The sequence below is a fragment of the Anastrepha ludens genome, chromosome 3 (assembly GCF_028408465.1).
Source record: "Anastrepha ludens isolate Willacy chromosome 3, idAnaLude1.1, whole genome shotgun sequence".
NCBI classification, from domain to species: domain Eukaryota; kingdom Metazoa; phylum Arthropoda; class Insecta; order Diptera; family Tephritidae; genus Anastrepha; species Anastrepha ludens.
The window spans coordinates 2,002,685-2,029,584 of NC_071499.1; the positions used below are offsets into that span (position 1 = coordinate 2,002,685).

Consider the following 26,900-nt stretch of genomic DNA (forward strand, 5'->3'; position numbering starts at 1 on the left):
TTGTGTCAGAATCGCGACAAATAGACCAACAGTATTCGCCAAGCATATGCGTAATATCTTGTCCTTTAAAGCGCTTTTCAATAGCCGCAATGTCCTGATGGAATCTTTCGCCATGTTCATCGCTAGAAGCTCCTAAATCGTCAGGGAAACAATCTAAATGATTGTGAAGGAAATGGATCTTTAGCGACATTAATATGCCCATTTCGCCATATGTCGAAATCTTTTCTGCAACAATATTTTTATAATTGTCGGCTCGTTTGTTGCCAAGAAACTGCTCAATAACGGCAATTGTGCCTTTTCATGCACGTTGTTTGATAGCATTAAATTTTGATGAAGATTCATAACTTGCAACTATTTTTTTTATCTGCGGACCACTGAAAACACCTTAAATTATACACATCATTAAAAAAATAAAGTTACTAAAAGGCTTCGTAAAAAAAATACCTGCATGAATCTTTGCGCCGCTCAGTTTCGGAAAAATATTGCGCAAACTTACAATCGATCGCCCTCACGATCCAGTTTTTTAACAAAATTTGATACGACACCGAGCTTAATGTGTAGTGATGGCAAAATGATTTGAGATGGCTGCACTAATGGTAGATTTTCTATACTTTCTACGCCTAGTTTGTAGCATGTTCGCGGATTCCACTTAAATTCAGTGTAATGCTGATCTCTTTTGCGACCTTCCCATGTACACAAAAAGCACTGGTGGGTTGAAAATCCACGCTTAACACCCATGAGTAATCCGACCACTTCCTGATCGCAGCATATTTTCCAATTATGCTCTTGGTAGTTTATCAACTGTAATATTGATTCCATGCCTTCGTATGCTTCTTTGAGGTTGGTGGCATATGCGATCGGGACAGCTGGATGTTTGTTACCGATATGAAGCAGCATTACTTTAAGGCTGTTGACCGATGCATCGATGAAAAGTCGCCACTCCTCTGAAATATTATATGAGGGTAACCAATTTTTTCAAACAGCCAGACAATAAGCCAGGTTTTTTCCCGATCTTCGTGCAATTTAAAAAATTCGTCATATGGAATACTGCTACGTCGATCACGAGCGGCCGCCACTATATTCCACTGCTTAAAGCGTGATGCAAAGAGTTCGGCTGTTCTCTTTGACAAATTTCCTTCTCGTGCAAGGTCATTGAAGTCGGCTTGCGTTACTAAATGCGGCACTGCAGTCCCAAGTTCACTGTGTGTTGGTACAAATTCCGATACTTCTGGTTCCCCGCATCTCGCATTCGATGCAAGAAATGTTGATAGCATTGTTGGTGCTACTGTTGGTTCTCCATCCCTTAATTCGGGAACATCATCAAAAATCTCCATTGAAGCCGCTATACGTTCTTCTGGTGAGCACAGAACCGCTGGAATAACCGATTCTACATTAGCGTAGCGAATTTGTTGCGGCGAAAGTATTGGTACCCTTTAGTTTGAGCAAAAGTTACGCAAAAATAGCACAGTTCACTGCAGTGCTCCGTACGTGGTAGCCAAATTGTTGGTACAGAGTACTTTATTGATGACCTTCCATCAGTAAACTGGCATAAATTGCTATAGCAATAGTCACACACGACTTCCGGAGTATACCACAAGTAAGGAACATAAGCAGTCTTGAATATTTCTTGAAACGAGTTAACCACTGTTTTCGTAATATTTTTAAAATTTTTCCTTGGTGCGAATAAGCCACAAACGTAACAAAAGTTATTTCGAGTCGGGTACTACATTTTTCGTAAGATGAAATATACAGAAAGACGTTTTCGCGCAACAGAACTTAAAACAATTGTCAAAGTATACGTCTCCTAGTAGCGCAACTGTCAGATGATCGGAACTTCCGAAACTGTAACAAACACACAAACGGCACAGAGTGTGTTGTATGAAACAATAAATTAAAGGTTAATAAGTTGTTTAAAAATTTGGAGTCCCTTAGTTATGTCGAAAATTTAGAAATTTTTTTTTTTGTTTAGAAAAGAAAAATTCAAGAAAATCTGAGAATGATAACATTTTTTTTTTTTAATTTTACATAATAAAAACATTTCCACTAGTCTGCCTGTAGAAATTCAGCGCGATTGGATCACGGAAAAAGGGTTAAAAATTGATCCAAAGTTTTTCACATAGGCGGACTACGAGCTCTATATTTTATACATAAAAAAAAAATTCTGACGTGTACATACATGAAAATCGCCGATACACGTGTATTTTTATTTATTCTCCCCTCTCCGAAAAAGTATATTTGGTTCGTAGGACAGAAAGAAAGTTCCTTTTTATAACGCAGTGTAATTTAATCATTCTTACATCCTTCAAAATTATTATTTTCACATTTTTTCTTTTCAGATCTCTAAGAACTAAGATGTGGAGTTGATAAGCAAATATCTCGACAAGAGCTAAATAATTCTGCATAAAGTGTAAACAAATGTAAATCAAAGATAAAACTGCAAACGAATCTACTAACAAATTGTATTCGACAAACACAACAACAACGGCACGGAGATGATGTTCACACGTCCCCAAGTGCGCAAGCCGAAATCAAATGGCCACAGCAGCAATCAAAGGCCTCAAGCGCGCCCCTCCCATAGACCGCATCTCCTACAACAGCAATCACAGTATGGATGGGATGTAAAGTATTTTGCAACAATTCCACTATTAATAGCTGAAATTTATATATTTTCTTTCCTCCTCATACAGACACACTACTCGCATTCACCTCCTGGAGGAAATGGACGTATTCGGGATAGAGATAGGGACAGAGACAGGGATAAAGACCGAGACCGAGATAGAGACAGAGACACAGATCGGGATCGCGACTATTGTAGTGATTACTATAGCGACCGCAGCAATTATGGCGGCCACAAGCCTCATTCCTACGAACTGCCACGACAACACTCCAAAGACAAAGCCTTTGACCCACTGTACGAGCACGAGTTGGAGCGCAGCGCTGGCGGTGGTGGTGGCGATTACATAGATCGGCGCACGCGACCGCGCAGCATTACGAATCGTCGCGGCGCCATCAAACAAATCAAGTTAGTACCGGCGCCTAAGGCAACATAATTCACTTTCGTTGTAATAAAATTTCACTTTCCTTTTACTAGAACTCACGACTACAATGGCCATCGTTTTGTGGCGAAATTCTTTCGAAAGCCCACATTTTGTGCTTTCTGCAACCTATTCGTTTGGGGATTCGGCAAGAAGGGATACCAGTGTATTAGTAAGTTACTGAATTTGTGCCCAAAACCCACCAAATTTTCTAACACCTCATCCCTTGCAGCTTGCCAAACAGCAGTACACAAAAAGTGCCACGAAAAGCTGCTGAGCAAATGTTCCGGCTCCGTTTTCAACTCGGCCAACACAATTGTAAGTCCACACGTAAGGTTTATCTCTCCTGCCGAATTACTTCAAATTCGTATTTCAATATTGCAGCTGCTGCGCGAACGCTTTAAGATCGATATGCCACACCGTTTCAAGCCGTACACTTTCATGTCGCCAACATTTTGTGACCACTGTGGTTCCCTCATGGCCGGCTTCTTCATACAAGGTCTCAAATGCGAGGGTGAGTCGATTCACATTTCAACATTAAGTTTCACAAAATATTTCACCGAAAGCAAAACTTTTGACGCACACTGAGAAAATGTCAATTGGCAACTGGTGGTAGCACGCAACTTTGCGATGTTGCGCCATCTGGCGTTGCTTAGCACAGTAGTATCTCTTTATTCAATACGCAAACCTATGTGCAGCGAGCGTAAATTAAGTTCTCTGCTCGAAAAAAATTACAATTCAAAATACGATATAATTTTTTTTTAATATTTCCTTACAAGAAAACGTTTTCGCATAGGAAAGTAAAGCCTTCAGAGGCAATATTTATTTCACCAAGTGGGAATTTTATTAATCCAAAAACAAAAAAACAAAAAAAAAACAGCTAACAAAGTAAATATTAGTGCCCGTTTGGTTGAGCGTACCTACAAATGTATTGGCCTTAGGTTCAATGCCCACTGTGAACAAGAAACTTCAAGTAATGAAGCAGTGGAGCCCTCAATTTGCAATTTGCAAAAGAACACTAAACTCACAGCACAAATTGGGAGACCAACTCACAAAGGTTGTGCTTGCAAATTACACGGGTATGTATATTTGTACGTATAGATGTGCAAGGGTGTGTATAAAATAATTAATTTCTTACATATTAATGCGAGAACGCAGTTCCCAGTCGCTAGAAAATTAATCTTCCGAAAGTTTCATTTGGGATGTAAAGAGTAAAAGTCGACCGAAAACAAGAAATCTTCAGGGTTTACGAACACGCAACCGACGTTATTAATGAAAATGATTTTGCATGCTTTGATCCATAAAATTTTACTTTTAGTTTAAACTTTGAAAGGCGTTACAATATTTTAGAATCTTTCAAAATTGATGTTCGATATTTTCGATATCGCTTTCATCGTCATTAGGAGTGTGAAATTTTTTGTATGGTTGAGCATACGGAGATATTAGACACAGTCACTCACACCTTATTTGATACAGATACGATTTTTTGTACAGTGTTGTATATTTCATCATATTTTGCGAAAATGGAAAGACAAAGTATGCAGATATTTTATTTATTTTACATCTCAACATAAAATACAAAAACGTGTCCACTCATTTCATTGTAATGAAAAAAAAAACTTACAAAGAATTCACGCATACACACTCAGCTTATATTTTAGTACTTTGTTGGGTATCCTTTATTATTGTATCAATTACAGCTCGAAGTCTACGTGGCATGGAGTCAACCAATTTTTTGTGTGTTCTCGACTTATTTGGTTCCACTGATTTGGTTCCACTCTTCAAGTATCGACGTTTTAAGATGAGATTTGTTAGGAGTGTCACATTTTCTTATCTTTGTCTTCAAAACCGACCACCAATTTTGCGATGACGTTCAAATCCGCTGATAGTCCAGGAATTTCAACATTTATATAATATATTAACCCTATTTGTATCACTTGTGACTTGTGCTTAGGGTCGGTATCTTGATAAAAGCGAAGGTCATCTTCAATTTGTAATTTTCTAGCGCTTTGAACCAAATTTTCTTGCAGAAGTTTTAAATAAACGTATTTGTTCATTATTTCTTCGATAAAGGTTAAATTTCAAATTCCTTGCATGCGCAAGCCATGTCGTTGCCACAGCCGTGTTTTATAGTAGCTCGCAAATTTTGCGGCATGAGCTCCGCATTGGCCTCGTGCCATATAAAAGGTCTGCCATTTGATCCGAATAAGTTTATTTTTACCTCATCTGCAAAAAGTGCGGTCCTCCAAAACGCTGAGATTCTATTTAGATTGTCACGCGCAAAATGCAATCTCTTACTTCCATTCCTTGAAGGAATTTTTACTGGCTATTCTGCCATTTAAATTTACGTCGCTTAGTATTTTTAGAACAGCCTCTGGATGGCAAACCTTACGTAAATCATTTTTGGCCATCTCAGTTAACTTTGAGCGCTGACCACTGACACTCTTTTTAAAAGGTTTTCCAATAAGAGATATTATTTTGAACTTTTCCCGTGAAAGATCAATGGTTTCGTTGCTTGTGTGGCACGTAGCGTCGTCTTGTTGAAAATGAACGTTGTTTAGATCAATACCATCTAATTCCGGGCATAAAAATCATTAATCATCTCTCGATAGCGCAATCCATTCACCGTAACTGTTGCTCCAGCTTCATTTTCGAAAAAGTAAGTTCCAATGACTCCGCCGGACCTTAAACCGCACCAAACAGTGACACGTTGAGGTCAGAGAGGTTTTTCAACAATAACTCTTACATTTTCTGAGCCTCAGATCTGACAATTTTTTTGTTAACGAAGCCACCGTGGAGGGAATGGGCCTCATCACTCAAGATGATTTTTCGATGGGATTTCATGCATTTCAACGATCCAATCAGCAAAGACACGACGTTGTTGATGATCGGCCGGCTTGACTTCTTGTGTTAACTGGACTTTATAAGCCTTAAGACCCAAATCTTTATAATCTTTATGCAAAATACGGTGACGTTTGTGGAATGCCTAATTCCAAACAACGACGAGGAATGGACAAACCTGGGTTTTCTTGAACTCTTTCGGCTACAGCCGCAATATTTTCGGCTATTCTTGAGCGACGTGTACGGGTTTTATTCATCATTAACTTATCCCAACAGCATTTCAGTGTGTAGAGTTTATCTGAATAAATCTGGCCGTTCTTTATACGCCTCGCAACGATTTTAAGTGCAACATTGAAATAGCAGTGAAGCAGATTCTGGTATAGAGAGCAGATGGAAGATCATACACAGAAATACAAAATATTCTTTGATGTTGAGAAAAAATTATTTCGAATGTAATCAAATTTGTGGGAAAGCCGGAAAAAGGAGGAAAAGAGAAACATCCCTGCAAGACGATCGCAGAATTGTAAGGTGCGCCAAAGTGAATCCCATGAAGTCAACCAACTTAAATGTTTCTGACGTGACAGTACGTAAGATACTATGGAAAGCTGGAGAAGCAGCTCGCAGCCCAGGAAAAAAGTCACTCCTGACACAAAAACATAAGGCAAAACATTTGGAATTTTCAAGAAACCCTGCTCACCCAGCTCACATTTGGCCTAATACTTGATGGACTTACATATCTAAAATAGTTTTGTATGGCAGCACGGGTTGACGACAATATGTCAGACGTCCACCTGGCACGGAAAATCAGCCACAATGCACTGTAAAAGCCATTAAATATGGGGGCCCAAAAGTAATGGTACGGGCATGTTTCTCATATTATGGCACAGGTTCCATACACAAAATTGACGGCAAAATGGACACCAATATTTATGTGGAAATAATGCAGAATGTTATGTTACCGTATTGCAGAGAGGAAATGCTAATGCGCACACGATTCGGAAGGCCAAGGATTGGTTTCACACAAATAAAGTTGAGGTTATGGAATGGCCATCTCAGCCTCCCGATCTAAACCTGTGGTGGGACTTTAAAAGAGCTGCGCGCAATGCCAAGCCGAGTAAAAATCAACAACTTTGCGAAATTGTTAAAGATTCCGAAGCCCCGATGTGAGCACTTCGTCGACTAATGTCCCCGCCGATGTGCTGCCGTAATAAAAAATTTACGAAATTCAACTAAATATTAGTTACAACTTTGTATCTGCAAACTTCGTGCAGTTTTTCTTTAACTTTTTTTCAAACTTGGTCAAAATGCGTTACTTATATGACCACTTCTATTAACCCTGAGCTTCTATCTTTTGTTATACAAAGTTTTGTTTTTCGTTATAGAGTTGATTTAAATATCAGTTCAGTTTTCTAATCACATCAAAGATTTAAATTTTTTTGGAAAACTCTAATAATTTTTTGCTACTGCTATTTTCGTGTTCGCAACTGTAAATGTATTGTAATTGGCGCTTACACTCGTTTTTGGGTGTTTGGCCGATCTCTTCTCCTTTTTTGTGATGTGTTTCCCATGGTTTCGATCCTGTGCGCTTCGAAATAGCAGTCAATGTATAGAATCAGCTAGCGCATCTAGTTTTCCATTTCCATTTATTTTATCCCAAGTGTGAATAAAATAATACGATTTTTTGTAATACTTGTATACCCATAACTTCGCCACCTAGTAAAGCACATAAAAAGTCAGCGGCCCCTCTGGGTAGGTCATGTCATTGTATTTGGTTGGAAGATCTGTGTTTATAATGAGTGCTCTAATAAACTCCTTGTTACACTGACAACCTTCAGTAATATTTTCATATCTTTAAATTATATTAAAAAACGCAACTCATTACGTTTCTAAATTTTAGTTATTTATTGCTAAAAGGATAAAAAAATATATTACAAAAAATAAAAACATCTAAAAAAATGAAAAATAACTTTTATTAGCAATAAAACACACAGAAAATTTTGATCAAAAAGTATTGTAGTTTAAACGTCGTTATATTCCTTCATTTAAGCACACATTTTGGCGCTTATGCATTTACAAAATAAATTTTCTCATATAACCACAGACCATTCAATTCTTAACAGTTCGTATAGTCGCCTTAGCGCCAACATCAAAAATCTGTCGCTTTTCCAGCAAAATTACGAAATTAACGATGTACAGTGGCTCACAGCTTATTTCGCGTGGCTGTATGTTAAACTAAAGAATTGTAAATTTATTTTTATTTGATTTACTTTAAAAAAAATTTAAATGCACAATCAAAGATAAAGTATTTCTAATTACAAACATGTATAAATGCATTCAAATTTTTTCTGCTTTAGTAGAATATTTACAACAAAAACAGAATACTAGGTAAATTGACGTCACAGCTTATTTCGTGTGTTCACTTTTACCGTTATCGGCGCCAGTAAACCGGTTAGCAATTATGGGAAATTTGTTTTGCATAGTATATTAGATTATATCCTTATTTAGTTTACACATTGAAAGTAGTCGGTTGTCCAGCTTATTTTAAAAATACCGTGATGGGTCGTCGTACGTCGATTGAAAGGCGCGAATTAGTGATTACGCATTACAAAAATGGAAAGTCGCAGAAAAAAATTGCTGAAATTGTAAATTTAAGTACTTCCACAGTACAGTACATTATTCAACGCTTTTCTCGTGAAAAAAGAGTGGTTGACAAAGGCCGCCAAGCTCCAAACAAAATTTTTACAGAAGCTGATGAAAGGTGGATATTAAGAAAAATTAAAAAAGACCCACGAATTAGTGCGCCAGCTTTGACAAAAGAGGTTGAAAAAGTACTTGATAAGTCATGTAATCCTGAAACAATAAGAAGAATTCTGCGCAAAGCTGATTTCCATGGGCGTACAGCTCGAAACAAACCGTTTGTTAATGAGCGTAACAGAAGATTAAGGGTGGAGTTTGCCGAAAACCATGTTAATAAAGACGAAACATTTTGGAATGACGTTATTTTCGCCGACGAAAGCAAATTCAACCTCTTTGGTTCCGATGGAAAGTCTTTCGTTTGGCGTAAGCCCAACGCGGAGCTGGACCTGAAGAATCTGCGTGGTACAGTAAAACACGGTGGGGGCCATGTAATGGTTTGGGGCTGCATGTCAACAGCTGGTGTCGGAAACTTGGTTTTTATCGACGAAATTATGGATAAAACAGTTTATTTGAATTTATTAAAAAATCATTTACTACAAAGTGCTGAAAAATAAGGCATTCAGGACAGGTTCAGGTTCTATCAGGACAATGATCCGAAGCATAAGTCGGAATTAGCGCAACGGTGGCTTATATGGAATTGCTCTCATGTGGTAAAAACGCCAGCACAATCACCTGATCTCAATGTAATTGAGAATTTATGGAATATTCTGGATCAAAAAATTAGAAAACATAACATAAGCAACAAACAAGATCTAAAAACAGCATTGCAAGTGGAGTGGGAGAAAATATCTCCTGAATACACTGGAAAACTTGTTAGCTCCATGCAATCCCGGTTAAAAGCTGTATTAAAACAAAAAGGCTACCCTACAAAATATTAGATTAGTAAAAACATAATAAATTAAAAAAAAAAAAAATCATGTTTTTTCTAGTTTGGTTAAGCACACGAAATAAGGTGTGACGTGGATTTACTTATAATTTTGATTTTGCTATAAATATATTACTTAAGAAGAAATAATTTAAGTTTATTTATGTATGTTTGTAACAAGAAATAATTTATCTTTGAATGTACGTTTAAGTTTTTTTTCTAAATAAAGTTTATACAAAAATATTAAAGTTTTTTATTTTGATAAACGGGCACACGAAATAAGCTGTGAGCCACTGTATGTATGTGTTTCCACTATCTATAAAAAAAGAAATATTAAACACACTCCTACACACACATTTACACGAGTATGTGAGCACAACCGGCGGTTTGCAGGTTTCAAAAAAAAATGCCCAGATCAAAAATGTGATTGTCTTTATCTTTCTCACTAAACATTAAATTGCATTTGGCAATACACATACATACAAACATACACACGGATGTGTAAACATATTTGCGTTTCCTCACAAAAAACTCATTAAATTGCTATTCCAAGGCAGTTGTGTTTTCGGAAAATTTGTTAAACAACAGAACATCGCCAAAATTTACACTGTTTTCAGAAATAGTTGTTTATGCGATAATTTGAGTTTATTAAGAACAAACAAAACTAAACAAAATTTTCGGCGAATTTCAAAATGAAAGCATCAATAATATCAATAAAATGTATTTCAAAGGTCATCAAAATGCGATGCACACAAAAAGTTCCCCAGCAAAGCGGTTGTCGCTGTGGGCAGTTTTAGTATTTTCTGCATTTACACGCATCTGGCTATTAGATCAGTAAATATTTTAGGAAGCTCTCGCTATGAATTAAATATCAAAGTTTTTATTAGAAATACTCGAGGACAGAAATCTGCCCACATTTACCCCGCCGCTTTTCGCTACAAAGGTTTGACTTACCCCTGTCCGCTCTGGAGAAATTGGAATCTAAGTTGGTGGTTACGAGAATAGCAAATATTTGCGGCTTTTCTGCATCTGACACCCTTCGTGGTGCTGAAGTTAAGAAATTTCTCAATTTTTTTGTAAATCTCTCACTTTGAGGCATCTAACTGACTTTCTGACAGGGTTATGCCCTAATAAAGTGCCTCATCGTAAGGCAATTGGCACTTGAGAAGATCCCGAAATCGTAGAGTTTATCTTATGTCCAGCTCAGCAATGGTATGTCCACTCATCAAAGACTCATAAGCGACGACACTGAGCTGGAGCACAACACTCACATAAGGACAATTTCCACATAATGGAGCAGCAACGCATTGGTTCCAGCTGGGAAGCAACTAAATAAGTTTGAACGCCGCGTACCCTAGCAGCACCTGCAAAAGGTACTACGTCTGCCATGCGACCGCTTTCTGAAAGAAATGCATTAAATCTCTCGAAAAAAGTAAGAGTTTCAACGGGCACTGCTTTAACACCTATCCTAATTGGAATATCGCTCGACATGCAAACTCATCTATTTCTAATGAATTTACAAAATCGTTAATTACGAAGAATTATCCGATAGTTGTTTATTTCAAGATACATGAAATTGAAAAATGCATTTCCACTGGCAATTCGCTGAAACAAACGACCAAGATTAGCACCGAAATAAACTAATCGCGCACATCGATGTTGCTTCATATTTTGTTTGTTTATGAGGCGATGTTGTGATCGCTATCATCGTCATGCCTACCATATGCCCCTATGCAGCCTCACACCAACCACCGGCCGTCGATGAAAGGCAGCGTCACAGGGAGTGTGTATGCGTGTATGTGTGATTGTGTGTGTGTAGGTGTATTTACATTGGCATGCTAGTTGTCAAGTGTGATGGCAAGGCAAACTGGGGTGTAGGAGGAGCATATGATTTGTATGAAGCACGATCGGATGCCGTTAGACGTCACGGCGGGATTGACGTTCGCATTACATGGCTGCAATAGTTTGCTGAAGAGCCGGCCAACTGCGAGTTATGAGCGAATTCTTGTCATTTTTGCAGAACAAGAATTTTGCGGCACACAAAAATCAAATATAAGAAAAAATAAGAGAATATGAATGTGCAGAGCAGATCTTCGACAAACGTTTGTATGTATGTACCAAATACGCTGACGTATCTACTTCGCACTCTCCATCAAATTTTAAGCGTATTTGAGAGCGCAGCATTTCAAAATTCAAATATTGGAATATCATTCAAAAAGTCACGAGTTATTGTGTATATGTATGTGTGTATATGTGTATATGCGTTCACTTCTGAGTACACAATATTTTCCGCTTTTCTCATTTTGCCAACACCGCAATGCGGGGAAACCGGCCTCTCACAGCACAGCCAACGATCAGTTCTAGCGCTAAGCTAACGGTACAGCAGAGCATCGCTGAGGGGATGCCATGTACAAAATGCTTAGGCTAATTTCTCCCAAACACCTATGTACGTATGTGTGTATGTTGATGTGTTCGTGCGTTCCTAAAGACACACTTTCATACATACATGCATACGTACAGGCAGACACACATGCTACACACATCTCTATGTAGATTTGTGTATTTTCGCGTCTTGGAACATTCATTTAGCGACGAGTCGCGTGCGCCTACTGGGTGGTGTGTGCGTCCGGCGGCCGTGTAGTCGAAATGTCGAAGGCGATCTCGAACGCGAACGGCTCAGCACCTCAGCACCAGGAAAGCCTCGACGGCCACCGCAGTTATTGCGGTGGTTTCCTGCCAAGCGGTTCGCGGTTCGCTCTAACATTGGAAAACATACAACAGTCGCGTAATAATAAATTCATTGCAACAGCAAAGCGCCATACTCGTTTATGAATATCGGTGTGCAAGTGTGCGATCTCATTGCTTCCTCTTACTTTGTGATAATTATTAATAATTGACCGAAAATATATTCAAAAAACTTTTGACTTTCGCAAATATTGTAGCAAAGTTTAAATTTAATTCCTGTTTTTTTAACTAAAACACTTCAGAAAACACTAGAACAATGTAGAAAAGCTCTTACGTCATACACCACAGAGGATGAAGAACTGAATTTAGATAATTCGGTTATGTCTTAAAATCTTTCGCTATTTTTTAATTAGCAATTAGGTGGAAAGAAATAAAAATTTTAGCCTTTATAATTCGACTTTCAAATATTAGTTAAAATCGCAAATTAATTTGAAAAATGATTATATGTAGCTGCACAAAGCACGCAATTGAAAGAGAAGGAATATCAAGAAATACTCATGCACGTCAATAATTTATCCAATTTTTATGAAATTTTTTAATATTTTTTATAATCGCCACGAGAAAATGTTTGCGTATACTTTGGTTCATTGGACTATTCAAATTAAATTTTCCTTAAAGAAAATACTTTCCCATAATTTTTTTTTATTGCTTTCAATAAATTTGCGAAGTGAAATGCAAATGATTCGAAATATAAATTTAAATACCTGAGATTTTGCGTGCTGAGTTTTCTTTTGTTCTTGAGGTTCCTCGAAAACGTTGCTAGGTGCACACACGAACAGCTTCCCAGGATTCTTTTATGATTTCGCCGCTCACAGAGAATTTGTTTAAAACTCATTCAAAATACATGTGACCACAGTGTAAAATTTCAGAGAATTCCAGAAACGCTCCATTAGGAATATTTTTAATTTGAAACCATGATTTCTCCACATATTAAGATTCATTTGCGGCTGGAACTACGCGAAAGTGTCCAAGCTCAGCGTACGATCAGATCTTAGGTAATTTTTATTAGAAACAAATTTGTATAACGCACCATTTTTCTCAAAATAGATGCCCAGTCACACTTACTGCAGATCCGGGCAAACCCTTAGAGCAACTCTTCGGTTTAACTTCACCACATTTGGTGCCCATACTTCATATCCAGACTCTACTCTACTTAAGCCGGAATTTGTAAGCTGCTCGAATCGCTTGCAATTTTAGCTGTTTCTGCCCACACCCAATTCTGTATACAGGTTCATCCTCCATATTTTTTTCTTTTTTTGAATTGACATCAGTCCGAACTCGACCGCAAGCGCATAAATGGTCAACAAGAAATTTGGCCATCATTTGATCAAGTCGAAGGGTTCTTCTCAAACAGGCTAAAAACAGATTCTTTCAATCCTCTTAAGCCTCAACAATGGGTCACTCTAATTACACTCAAAAACGGCAACCCTCAGATACATAATCTCGATATACCCATACACGCAGAGTTATGAACTTATTTCCATAGTATACATATATTTGTACATACATACATACGTACAAACATAGCACAACTATCAAAAACCATAAAAATTCATTGCTCACCCAAAGCGAAAGTGACTCACAACGTCAGAGGAAAAGTAAAAGCACACATTTCGCGCACGTGAGACCGTTAAAATAATAAATAATTAATAAAAATTCACATCTTCCGGCAGCAGAACGTTAAACTCTTTAATATCCAGAAACAAAAAACAAACAAAAGACGAATAAAGAACCAACTTTTTGCTAAAAGAACAAAGATTTCGTTGGTTTCCAACTAATAAAGTGCAGTACATACAAACCTATTTACATCCGTGAATAATTCACTATATCTGCAAGTGTTTCTCAGCATCTGTCGTATAAATTTATAACAAACGCAAACTGGATGAATTTCGAAAGCCAGCCATCGCTCTCGGCAATTACTTTCAATATTTAAAGTAAATTTTTTCTAAGACTATATACAAATCTTCTGAAAATGATGAAAGTCACCGCCGCAGTCGAACGTAACAGCATTGTCGCGTATTTCTCGAGGTGATGCTAAAAATAGGCCAACTTGTACCAGAAGAAACAACGAACGTAGAACATATTTAACAAGTGTACAAATTCGTACACTATAAGTGACATACATACATACATATATCACACACATTATCTGCAGATCAATTTAAGTGTTGAAAAAAACTCAATCGAGAGACGCAGATAAATTCGTGTCTATTTTAAAGATCGTTTAGTCGCGCCTTCACGCAATAACGCTGCGCCATGCCACTCTACACTGATCCGGGATATTTTTATAGTGGGGGTAGCAGTCAGATTTATGCCCCATACTACACCCCAGGCCTTTATGGCGCCCCGCCAACAAGCTCCTCGAGCGGTTCTTATGTCCCTTATTCATCCACCTATAACCGTACCTTTGGTGGCAGCTACATTCTACCGTTGGCGCCTCCGCGTACTCCCTCGTACACTGCAGCACACAGCCTATCGTCGCGGTATCAACCCAAGTTATCGACCATCACCGAGACTTCACCCCACATCAGTTCGAGACATGGCGGTATTTTACCACTAACACGCATACAATCACCAAAAGTTTCTACGTACTCAACACCGCCCACAACTCCTGCGAAGTATGTGGCACCACGCCCAATACCCATTAACACAGCTGATATAGATGTATCTTCGTCACGATACCCGCACCACAAGCACGAAAAGGAAGTGCAACAGGAGGGTGAAGCAAAGCGTGGCAGTGTTGAGAAGAAGGAGGGTAGCAACCTTGAGGGAAAAAACGAAGCCCAAGATCAACAAAATAAGGGACGCCGCTCCACCATCAAAAGGGACCGACATGTAGTTCGTCTATCCATAATACGCTCACGCAGTAAAGACGGAAATCGTGCTACCAAGTCCACTTCTTCCGAAACAGATGGGTCACCAGAGCCGCAGTCGAAAGTTTTCAAAGACCTTCCCACCATTGAGCCATTACACCCTAAGGAGACACATTTGAGTTGGCGCCAGAAGTTAGCTGATGAATTAGCTGCTGTCCCTGTATACCCTGTCAAAAAATCTCCCGGTGATTTAATGCGTGAACGTTATCTGATGCAAGATGCCTCAGCTGTTGAATTCGATTCAACTCCCAACAGGCGAGCAGATGTAGTAGATAAAGATGATGTAAAGCAGAAGCTGGTGGATGAAGTAGTTGTCGAATTGGATGTGGATCCTACAAATAATACCATCCGCCGCTTAAGCATTCCCCAGTGTCCCTCTTTCCATGACATTTGCGAAGACATATCATCCGACAAAATTGACGATGACCTTAACGCTGGTGAGCTAAGGCGTCGCGCATCATTAATTCAAGAACAGGAGCAAGAAATACTGAATCAACTACAAAAGTCCGCATCAGGAACCTTCCAGCTGATTCATCTAGAAAGACGTGGTAGTCATGATAGCACGACCGAGGAGGGGCATCGCCAGTCAACAAAGAAGCGTTCATCGAAAAAAGGCAGAAAGATAAGACATAAAATTACGGCTGTCGTTGGAGTTGAGAATTCGGCATTTCTACCGGTACTGCAAGAAAAAGCAGAATTCACCCCTACACCAATTGACAAAGAATCATCTCCAAAGCCGAAGTTCACATTCAATGTTGAATCTATGGAAGAACACCACGAAATTCATAAGGTTTTTAAGCTCCCCAAAAGAAAGAGTGTAAAGAAGGCCATAAAACCGAAAGAAGTTGTTTTGCCTGAAGGTTTTATGCAGGCTAGCCCGAAATCGAAAAATTTTTCAAAAGCAAAGACACCAAAAAAAGGAACTTTAGTCAGCACTGCTGAAATTTTTACGTTTGAACCATCAAGCTTAGACCTCAGCACTGAAGCAGAAACGCATGATAAAGTAGCGCAAACTTTGAGCCCGAAGATTGAATGCGAAATTCCAAAAAATGACTCATCACCAAAGCATGAACCTTGTAAATCGCCACCAGTAACGGTTTTAAAATCCACCGCCTCACTAGGTTCCGTTACTGAAAAATCAGTCGCCAGCAATTCTAATCAAACCATGGAGAAATCAAAGTCTCTCAAAACTATAGACTTAAAGCAGGAAGTAACTCCACTCGATTCAAAGATCGAAGCAGTAAAAGCTCCTAGCACCGACAGTCCTAAGGTTATGCCAAAGATTTTACAGGAAATCAAACTTAATCCCGTTGAAAAATCTGACAGTGGTGAAGATTTTTGGGCTCAAATTGGCAAACGTGAATCGGTTTATATGACAAACCGAAAGAAAGGGCAACTTGAAAACCAATGGCATAAAAGAGAAGAACTTTTGGAATCAAATGCTGTAGAAGACGTAGCCAACATTCAAGAAATTAAGTCCGTGGTAAAATCTCAAAAAAAGGAAGCCTTGAAGAAAGCTGATCGAGATATTGCAAAAATCAATGAAAAGGGTTTGCCCGGAAGATCACAATCTACCGAATCCGCTATATGCAAGAAAGACACGACAAGTCAAAAGGGCCAGAAGGAAATAGGAAAAATTGAGCTAGAAGCAAATGCCAAAAAGCCGCAAGCAGCCGCACAAAAATCATTAGTCCAACTACCACTCGAAAACGAAAATTCAACAACAACATCAACAACGAACACTCCGACAGTCGCAATGACTGCAACAAGCGCCGCGACCAAAATAAATTTCGGGCAAACAGCCAAGTCACCTGAACAACAACTGAACGAATTTACGGCACAAGTGGACAACGACCACGAAAGCAAAATCAACACAGAAAAACCGAAACTATTCATTAGCCAAGCAGGAACAACAAGTGCAACACCAACCACTAGAACAACAACAATATCAATATCAACCCCAACCCCAGCAACATCAAAATCCGTCACTGTAACGGCTGATCGAATTGTGAAAAAAACCGAAAAGACATCTCAGGCATCTGCTGAACCGAAATTAGCTGACACATCTACTTCTGCAACAACAGTACCAAGAATAAGCGAAAGAAGTGAAAGTAAGAAGCCGGAAGTAGAGGCACAGAAACCAAAGGATTCTGGTGTCAAACAGAGCGATCAAACTAAATCGCCACCCGCCTCACCCCTAGTGTCATCACCAGCAGCTAACTCCACCTCTGCCGTTACTGGTGCAAAGCCAAAAACTATATCCAAAGCTATAACAGCAACAACAACTACAACAAATACAAAAGTATTGTCTGCCGCCACTACATCAACAGTTGACGAATCAGCACCACCACAAACGAACGCGTCGGTGACTCCCATCAATGCCGATCAATTCATTTCGGTGGCACCCCCGAAATCGGCGACGTCACCAACTAAAGGCAAAACGACGTCACCACAAAATACAAAGCCAAAAACAAAACCAACAACGACGACATCTGTCTTCAAAACGATAAACAACGATCCGAACGAAAAAGTGGTCAAAACAAAAATATCGGCAATAGCAGCAGCCAATGCAGCGTCAGTAGCGACACCAACCACGACAATAGCATCTACGCCTAAATTAACAGTAGCAGCGGTAGCAACAACAGCTGCCACCGCCATTACTGCAACTACACCAACGACAAAGATACAGAGTACCTCTTCCACAACGCCATCCGCACCCCTAGCATCCACAAAAGCTGCAACCACCGAGCCAGTAGCTGTCGCCACAGAATTGTTGGCGCACCACAAAAGTCACGAAGATACTAACGACAACGAGAACAATCAACACCAAAAGGCACACGCGCCAAATAATTTATCAAAATTCGCAACAGTACAGAATTTGGCACAGTATTTACAAGACGTCGACGCCGATCTAGAAGACTACGTACCGTCATCAGCGGAAAATAGCGATGACGAGGACAGTTCATACGATTACTCCAGTGCGGACGGTTGTGATTATCAAAATCTAAGTGCAAGTATGAAGAAAAAACTACGACAACAGGGCAAAAAAGAGAAACAGGCCGAAAAGGCGCGTTTCGATCCACATAAAAAAATTAAAATCGATCCGTCCAATAAGTGTTACGTGAAAGAAGAGGCGCCGCGTTATCCGCTTGTCGCGACACCGCGTCCCTTATGGAAGCGCGAAAAGATTGTGTATCCCAACGAGGATTCGGACGAAGAAAGCGGTGATAGTGATGAAAGCGGTTCGGGAAGTGAAGAAACGGAGGATAGTGAAGAGTGCACCACGTCCGAGGAGTACGAGGACGACTTGAGTGCTACCGCCAGTGGAGCGGCCACCGGCAGCAATGTCTCCAAGGAAAATTCCGCAATAATACGCTTAAGTACCTGCAGCAATGATTCGGGTTTCGAGGGCGGAACGGCGCCCTCAAGTCCCAAAAAAATGCTGGGTAAGTTAGAACTCGTTTTGTACTCTTTAAGTTAGAGAGCACTGCTAGGAATTGTGGCTACTTGCGATGTGGAGGGTGTTTTGTTGTTTTCCTTGTTTATAACTTAGAATATACTGAGGTCTTTGTGGGCATTGATTTGACTTTCAAGTATAACAGACACGCAATATGCCTTGCTTTCCCAGCCAGCGGAACCATATTGAAATGTTTAATTTTCACAAAGCCAAAAATATACGAACGAATACGTCAATGGAAGAGATTTTCTTTTATCTTTGCCATAATGTATTCGAAAAGTAGCAGGTGAACGTAAGTATATGTAGGTATGTTTCTAGATGTGATATATATTGAAATATAGCTGGTAGATGTGTATTATGTTTGAGCTTTTGAGTCCCAAAAAATATCTTCAAAATCGCAAATTTAGAGCTAAAATGGAATGGACATAAACTTTTCACGTACCACTCGCGAATAATCAGTGCAGTTCTCTGTTAGCCAAATTAGCCCACATGCATTTACATATATGGGGCATACATACACACCTACATATATATAGATATGTACGTCTCCTTTCATTAAATGGTGGGAGTGCATTTGCTTAAGATCGCTGCGGGGTTTAGCCCTAAAAGAGCTGTTGACGGCCGTTGAACTCATATGAAGCGAACAATTTTGAAATATATATAATCAGATGTATCAGAAATAATGTTTAATCAGAAACAATTTATACTCAGATTTAATTGTTTTTAGTATGTTGCAAATTATTGTCTGCTCTGATTGGCTGATTTACATGTTTCCCCTCGAATCGATTTAGATGCTTTAGTTTATTTTAATTCACCTGCGACTTTGCCTTTCTAATGATAAAATCAAGGTTAAGGTTGTTGTTATTGCTGTTGTTGTGACTATTTTTGCAAGTTCTAACTATAATATAAGAACAAGTAAAACAAAAAAATTAGCTAAGCGGACGTGATTACAGTTTGTTTTGTTGTTTGTATTGTAATTGCTTAATTTTCTCGTTGGCGGCTTTGTTTACTTTTACTTTATTGCCAGTTTTTTGCTTATCAGGAAATTGTTTTAATAAATTAAAAAGAAAATTTTGAATTCAAAGCGAGAATGAGTAAACATTACTTACAAATTATGCCAGATGATAAGTACCAATTTAACAAGGCGCAGAAGTCGCGCTAAATGTTTTTGTAAATATCCAAATCATAAAATCTCCGATTTGAACTTGTGAAGAAAATAAATTTTTAACAAATACATTTTTTTCCAAAAATATATTCAATGTGTGGAAGAGATTCAAGCGCAAGAAAGGCCAAAAATACATACTCACTCTTTGCCAGGATAGCCAAGCTCGATTATTCAGTAAGGTGACCACTCGACTGGAACGGATGCAACTGGGTATCCAAACTGTTTTGCTTTGTTCATTCTGTCCTCCCTTGAATTTGTAATACTCAACGCGTACAACATTCAAAGCTTGCACCGTGTCCCAACTTTTTACACCATCTCGAACATTGTACAAATCTGAAAGTAAGGAGCGCATTCCAGCGGGATTTATATATATATATATAGGATCCTCTAACTCCTAGTTGGAACATGGCGCGTCGACTACTCATTTTCGTCTCGAACACGGTTTTGTGCAAGGGCTCTAAGTTGATGCCAAGTCTTATTGAAGGACTTCATTTCAGCCTTCGTTGAACGACGCCAGGTGGTTCGTGGTTAGCCTACATTTCATCCTGTCTATTGGAAACGGCCTCGTTGCAGCGCCTATTTAGCCATATTGTTGTCACTCTTCCTCAAGGTGTGGCCGATCCAGTGCCATTTCATATTGCGGATTTCAGTCGGCACATCGGATTGATTTGCCTGCCTCAGTAAGATGTTAGATATACATAGTTCGAGGCCAGGAAAATCGCTTATGCGGCACAAGCAGCGATTAAAGAACGTTAGGAGACGCCTTGTGTTCATTGCGGTGACCTTCCACGTTGTACAGCCGTGGAAGACAGCAGACAAACTTGACGCATCCGTTGAAAATTCGCAGTTTGGTGTGCGTAGCTATGTTATTATTTTGCCAGAGCGATGCAAGAGTGCCGAATGGCGCTTTGGCTTTGGCTTTGGCTTTGGTAATTCTGCTTTCAACGTCAGTGTCACTTCCTCCATTTGCGGCGATCAAACTTCCCAAGTAGCAAAAATTATCCACGTTCTCTTGAAGAATCTGATAAGGAGCAGTTCAGGTTAAATGCTTTTGTCTTTCCTAAGTTTATTTTAAATCCCGTTGTATGCAATTGCACATTGACTGAGTAATCGAGAAAAGTTACAGTTATACTCCAACTAGATGAATGTGTGACATTAGCTACACTCTTCCCTCTCTCTAAAGGCTCTTTCAAAAATGAGTAGTGTCAGTGCTGAATAATTTCTAAACGGTACTTTTTTCTTGAGTCATCTTTGACATTTGTCAAGTAGACAGATTCACAATTTCACACAATAGAATATTATTAAGGAAAATATCCATCTTTCAGAATAACATATCGAAAAATTCGTGATCTTTGTGGTGGAAGTAATCACCCGAATGAGTCGACAATTCAAAGGTTGAGTATAAAAAAAGGACTGGCATACCAAAAACTATTCTGTTGACAATATTGCTCCTTTAGCGCAAGGTGTTGCTGAACAACCTATAACATCGACATCACAACGTTCTCAACATTAGGGTTTTACATAAGGATTTCCATTTGCATATTTAAAAAATTGAATGAACACAAGAATTGAAACCAACAGATCATTATCAACGCATAAATGACGTGAATTGGTTCTTTAAAATGATGCTGGTTTTTCACGCCAAATCACCTTTAGCGATGAAGCTCATTTCACAATAAACAAGATTGCTCCATCTGGAGAGAAGAAAACCTTCAAGTAATTTAGAAAAATCGTTATATCCACTAAAATGTACTATTTGGTGTGGTTTTTGAGCTGGTGGAATAATTGGTTCGTTTGTCTTCAAAGGTGAAATTAAATGATTTGTAACTCCCAATGGAAATCGTATAGACAACAGATTGAAGACTACGAGTATTTGTGGCCGGAACTAGAAGGAATATACATAGGCGATCTTTACTGTCAACAAAATGGAGCAACAGGTCACACAACAGAGATCGTTAGATCTAACTCCTCTAGACTACTTTTTGTGGGGTTTTTGAAAAGTAAAGTCTATGTGAATAATCCAACAACGTTTCCATAGTTGAAACTCGGCATAAGGATCGAGATTGCTGAACTCAATGCGATCATGTCTGAGGGTGTCCTTGAAAATTTTAATTAAAGTATGTCAGCCTGCAGTCAGTGGCTCATGGTGGGCATTTCAATGATGTAATTTTTCACGAACAATGGTTAAGGAGCCGTATTTCGATTAAAAATAGTGAAACCTCAGAGAATCTAAACTTTTGCATGTTTTATTTTAAAACAATAGCTAAGCGCGTCTTTCGACTTTATTATATTAAATGCAAAGTTTATGAAGGCGTTAGATTTTTCTTTTTCTGTTCTCATATAGAATACACAACACTTTCACAGGACGTATGGCAAATTTTTATAATGTCGGCATATTTGAATTGACTTTTTTCCCATAAAAAAAAACTCCGAGTATTGGGCTCTATTTCAGTCAGGATTCAGTCCGAAGTTTTTCTTGTATTGGGTTATATTAAGAATGGGAATTTATGAGATTGGTGATGATTGATGATATATGAATGAGAACTTAGAATTAAGAATTTTCCGCAAAAATTGAAATTTGTTTTCAATGAAATAATTATGGCAGACATTAAGTTTCGGGCTCTAGAAATTCAATGGAAAGCTGTGATTTTAAGTTTTTCATTAAAAAATCTCCGAAAATTTATTCATTGGGTATCAAACAATTTGTGTTGAGTAAACAAACCGTTTGACGTTTATAGGCTTTCAGAAAAATAACCCATTAATATCTCTTCTGAGAGTTTTTGGTTCGAAAAGAAAGAAAAGCACCTAAAATAATTAAAAGTTCATTTTCCCAAAGTTAAAAAGAATACATTGGAATTTTTAAATTTAAATTGAAATGCGTAATAATGATTTTTTAAATTATATGGATGATATGGCTTACTTGTAGCTTTTACAATGTGTTCAGCGGACAGCCGAATGCTATGATAAAAATCTTTTTTCATAATTCTTAAGTTAAAGAGAATTAAAATATTATCTATTGTATATAAATATTATATGGGAACTTATAATGCGATTTCAAAAATCATTAAAATTAAAAACTTTGCTCTCTCGATTTTAAATAACTGCATACTTGTTTAATTGTTAATTCGATTCCAATGACGAATGCAGAATATATATCCCTAAAAAGTAAAAAGTTGTGGCATCATTTGATGTTGTTTGAGTGTAGGCTGCCGCTAAAAAGTTCCGCATAATCCTGAAAACGATTCAATTTTCTGCAGTCGGAATTCTAAAGCGGTTGGGTGATTAGCCGCGCTTCTCTTCAAATTTTTAGGTACTGTGTGTACTGATATTGTCCGTCGCCTGCGAAAAGTAAATCGGGTTTGCAAGGTATTTTACGGTAGAAATACACGCCGAGGTTCGCTGTTACCTAACTAAGACGACTTTTTCTGCAACAAAATTTGGCGTTTCATGGGCATTGAGCCAGGGAATGTATTTCTAAGTTTTGAATTATTACGAATTATATAAGTAAGTCAATTAATGGAGAAATAAAAGTAAACCAAATTTCAAACACCCGTCGTAATTTAAGTGAAATACTAAAATACTGATTAGAAGAACAAATATTTGTCAAAGTGATTAAACTCGCCTCGTGTGTGCCAAAAGTTTTGCAAATATATTACATACATTCATATATGCAATTCATATGCATATATACATAAATAAAACATACATTACCAAATGATCATCTAGTATATAAGACATCGTTACAAGTGAAAATATTTACACAAATTTCTGATCTTTTGAACATCAACACCTCCGATCGATGCTTCCGCCTGCAACCACAAACATTCATCGATCAACGCCTGCATCTCTACCACGGCTGCAGAGTGCGACGTGAACTGCCACAAGAAATGCGAGCATTTAATGGCCAATTTATGCGGCGTCAACCAAAAACTGATCGTCGAGGCTTTAGCTTGCGTCAAGCGAGGTAATCGCTCTCATAAGACCATTTCTGTTTCAATCAATTTGTATCCAATAAATGCCAAAATATTAACAACTCTACGGTGATTTAAGTTTAGTTTTAGCTTTATTTAAAAATTATATGAGTGAGAAATTTACCAGCTCAGGTCAATACAAAGGAATACGAAAGTTTAGTTTTGATTTCCTAGTATGACTTTTATTTTTTCTTTTATTATTTACTAGCTCATATTCAAAAGGCTTAGCTTTTTTGCTTAATGCCAATGGATAGACAGAGTCATAAATTTGGTGTTCATCGCCACAGCGCTGCCTTATAGACGAGTATTGCAAATGGCACAAAAAGTTAATTCAGAAGAGAATTTTAATATTTTTATTTTTTTTCACATATTCTAAATTCTATTCATTTTGGGACAAGTAAAAATATATTACTTTAGAGTTGCCACAATCACATTTATTACACACACCTGCAGGTTAATTAAGAAATCTGACAGCATCTTCTTATTGCGCTCACGTTCTCAGGCCTTTAAGGGTTCGAGGGCTCAAATATATTATTGTTATTTGAGTTTTAACCAAAAAGTAAATACTTATGTTAAATGAGATTTCGGAATATATACTACATACGAGTACATTTTTATTTATAAACCCAGTCTAGGCCAAAAGTGTTAGGCTCGCCTTTCAGGCACATTTTTTGTTTTAAAAAGTAAAGTAATCTTCTAGTTATACTATAAATCAGTACAAGGAGCATTGTCTTGTTGGAATTGAACTCCATCTAAATTAGTGTACGAATGCAAAAGTACAGTTTCTAATACATTTATGTATTCTTGTTTCTCCAGGCGACCCTTGCGAACGAACATTTCGCCGACACCATCAGCAGCCATAGAGCCCCAGATCATAATGCTGCCTCGAGGATGCTTAACAGTGGGTACCACGCAATCTGGCTGATATTCCTCGGCAACCCGTCGCCCCACGAACGTAACACCAGGTGTTAAATACCTGTAGGAAAGCAAAAAACATCGTTTTAAAATATTTGCGTTACTTCCTCGAAATTGGACTAGCGTTAGAGGCTGTCTTTGTTGTCATTTTAAAATGATATAAATTAAGACTCCCTCGAAGTTCAATTCATCAGACCACCGAACATTCGACCAATCTTCCTCCCTCCAAGCGCTCTTTCCGATTTTCTTCTGAAAGCCACGGCTTCTTTCGTGCTTTGCATCCTTTTAAACCTGCTTTCAGAAGCCTTTTTCTAGCGACTTTCAAATTTCTTCCGACAGGGCAGCTGCAAGGGCAAAAGACTCGCATATAAGCTTTCGGTCTTTGCGTACACTAGTGAGGCTTTTTTTTTGCACTTTGGATTTGATTGGTTATGGTGGGATTTGTCTACGTAAATCGCTTAACAGTACATTCGACTGCACACCGCAAATTGGCAGTCCCAACTTAAGACGGCCCTTCCTCACTTAAAACTTGGGTTCTCGCTCTTTTGTCGTAACAAAGTTCACTTTTTTTCTTCTTTTTTATCTGCCTATTCACAGAATGTTAGCGATCACATGTTTGTATTATGCAAGTTTTAAAAATGTATAAGTATATAAATCTTAATTTGCTTTAATTCATTCTTGATACTAAATATATCACGATATTTTTTCACTATTGCGCTGTCTGCACAAGTCGCCCTATTGTGCGAGGTCCAGTTCCTTGACCAAGACATTTGCTTCCTTCTTAAGCCACGTTTGCCCTCAATTTTGCCTTGCACAATGAGTTGCAATAATTCGTATTTGGGTACACACATAATATGCACGAAATATGCGGTTTTCGACGCTTTATTGTTGTTATAAACTCTCTTTCCTTATTAAGTGTACGTGCTTTTAACTTTCTTCGATAGCACCACAATTCAAAAGCCTCCAACTTATTCCTAAATGTAACTTTCAGTGTCCACGCACCATACAGCAAAAGAGACCAGGCACTTAAGATGCCGCGCCGTAGTTTTAAATTTAAGTTCCTGTTACATTAAAAGGTTGTTTAGACACTTCTATTCACTTTTTAGGCATTTGAATAATAAGAAATTATTTATATCCGCTTTATAACCTTGCAGCAAAGATTATTCATGCATTGACTAACAAATTGAAAATGCCAAAATATTTTAAGGATACCTTTGAAAATGCAACATTGTAGACTTTACGCACCAAGTGTGCCATGGCTTTTCCCATAATACAATTTATTGTTATAATCAAAGGTTGAACACACTGGGGAAACATTTGCAAAAGCAGCGCTCACTTTGGTAGCCACATTTGAAATTAGTTGTATTTTAAAGGGGTGCCTAATACTTTTGGCCAAGGCTGGCTATCCAGTTTTTGAAAAAGTTGTTCAAGCTGTGATCCGTAGATCCATTTTGAAAATTAGTCAAGCAGTTTTATTCATCAATTCGAATGTTTATCTGCAACGTGAAAGCCAATATCTTGGAGTTAATGGGCAATGTCGAATGTAATTTCATTTTCATTCCAGCTCTTTTTACTAATCAATTTCGAATGTTATTTTCCAAGTCTTGTTTACGATTTTTACCAAAACTAGAATAGCAAATAGTAATAATACGAGTAGAAGATATAATCGTGTGCTAAAAATAAACGAGTACAATTCCCAATTACGACTAATAAATAGACTGACCAAAGACACTAATCTGCCGATTCAATGGTTCCCTTGCCAAAACGCTTTTTGTCATATTCTTTGTGTACTCATCATTCGCTCAAAAATAAAACAAAGCGAAATTCCTTATTTTTTAAAATTGTTCACATTATTTATGTGTTTTCATTGTTATTTTGGTTATTCTAATGCTTTTTGATTCAATCCTCGTTTGCGCGTATTTTCTGAAAAGGCCAAAATCCCAGCGAGATGCTCAAAATAATTAGTTTGCACTGCGCCATTATACAAATGCATGCATATACATACGTACATACATACTTACGAATATTCCCATACAAGTGAGAGAATTTAATTTTGGCTCACTGATCATCCATTGTGTTCGATTTATTGGCTTGCGACCGTACGGGTCAGGTGATTGCGCTGTCCAGAAGAAGAAAATAAAAGTATAAAAGGCTGTTTGATCGGACACTTTGTCAGTATGTATGTGTGTGCGCATGCCAATCACATACACAGTATGAACGAGTATATTGCAGGTTTTATCGCATGTAGCAGTGCCCTAAATACTAAAAAAATATTATAGTTATTTGTCGCCATTTTACGACATCAGGCTCTGGTGTTATATTTAGCTGGTCTCTTC

General features: G+C 38.1%; 1 protein-coding gene across 5 annotated transcripts in view; it reads left to right on the forward strand.

Annotated features, from left to right (window-relative positions):
* Window positions 1–26,900, forward strand: part of LOC128856811 (putative protein kinase C delta type homolog) — a 54,566-nt gene that overhangs the window by 10,904 nt on the left and 16,762 nt on the right. The window contains exons 2-7 of one of the 5 annotated variants that reach the window (XM_054092163.1): window positions 2,337–2,618; window positions 2,688–3,022; window positions 3,092–3,207; window positions 3,268–3,353; window positions 3,420–3,549; window positions 23,541–23,642. In XM_054092163.1, the coding sequence (XP_053948138.1) occupies window positions 2,493–2,618; window positions 2,688–3,022; window positions 3,092–3,207; window positions 3,268–3,353; window positions 3,420–3,549; window positions 23,541–23,642 (895 nt within the window). In that variant the 5' untranslated portion in view covers window positions 2,337–2,492. Of the gene's footprint in view, window positions 1–2,336; window positions 2,619–2,687; window positions 3,023–3,091; window positions 3,208–3,267; window positions 3,354–3,419; window positions 3,550–12,131; window positions 12,277–13,856; window positions 18,503–23,540; window positions 23,643–26,900 lie in introns of those variants that run through there. The other 4 variants (XM_054092162.1, XM_054092160.1, XM_054092159.1 and 1 more) reach the window with 4 other exon arrangements.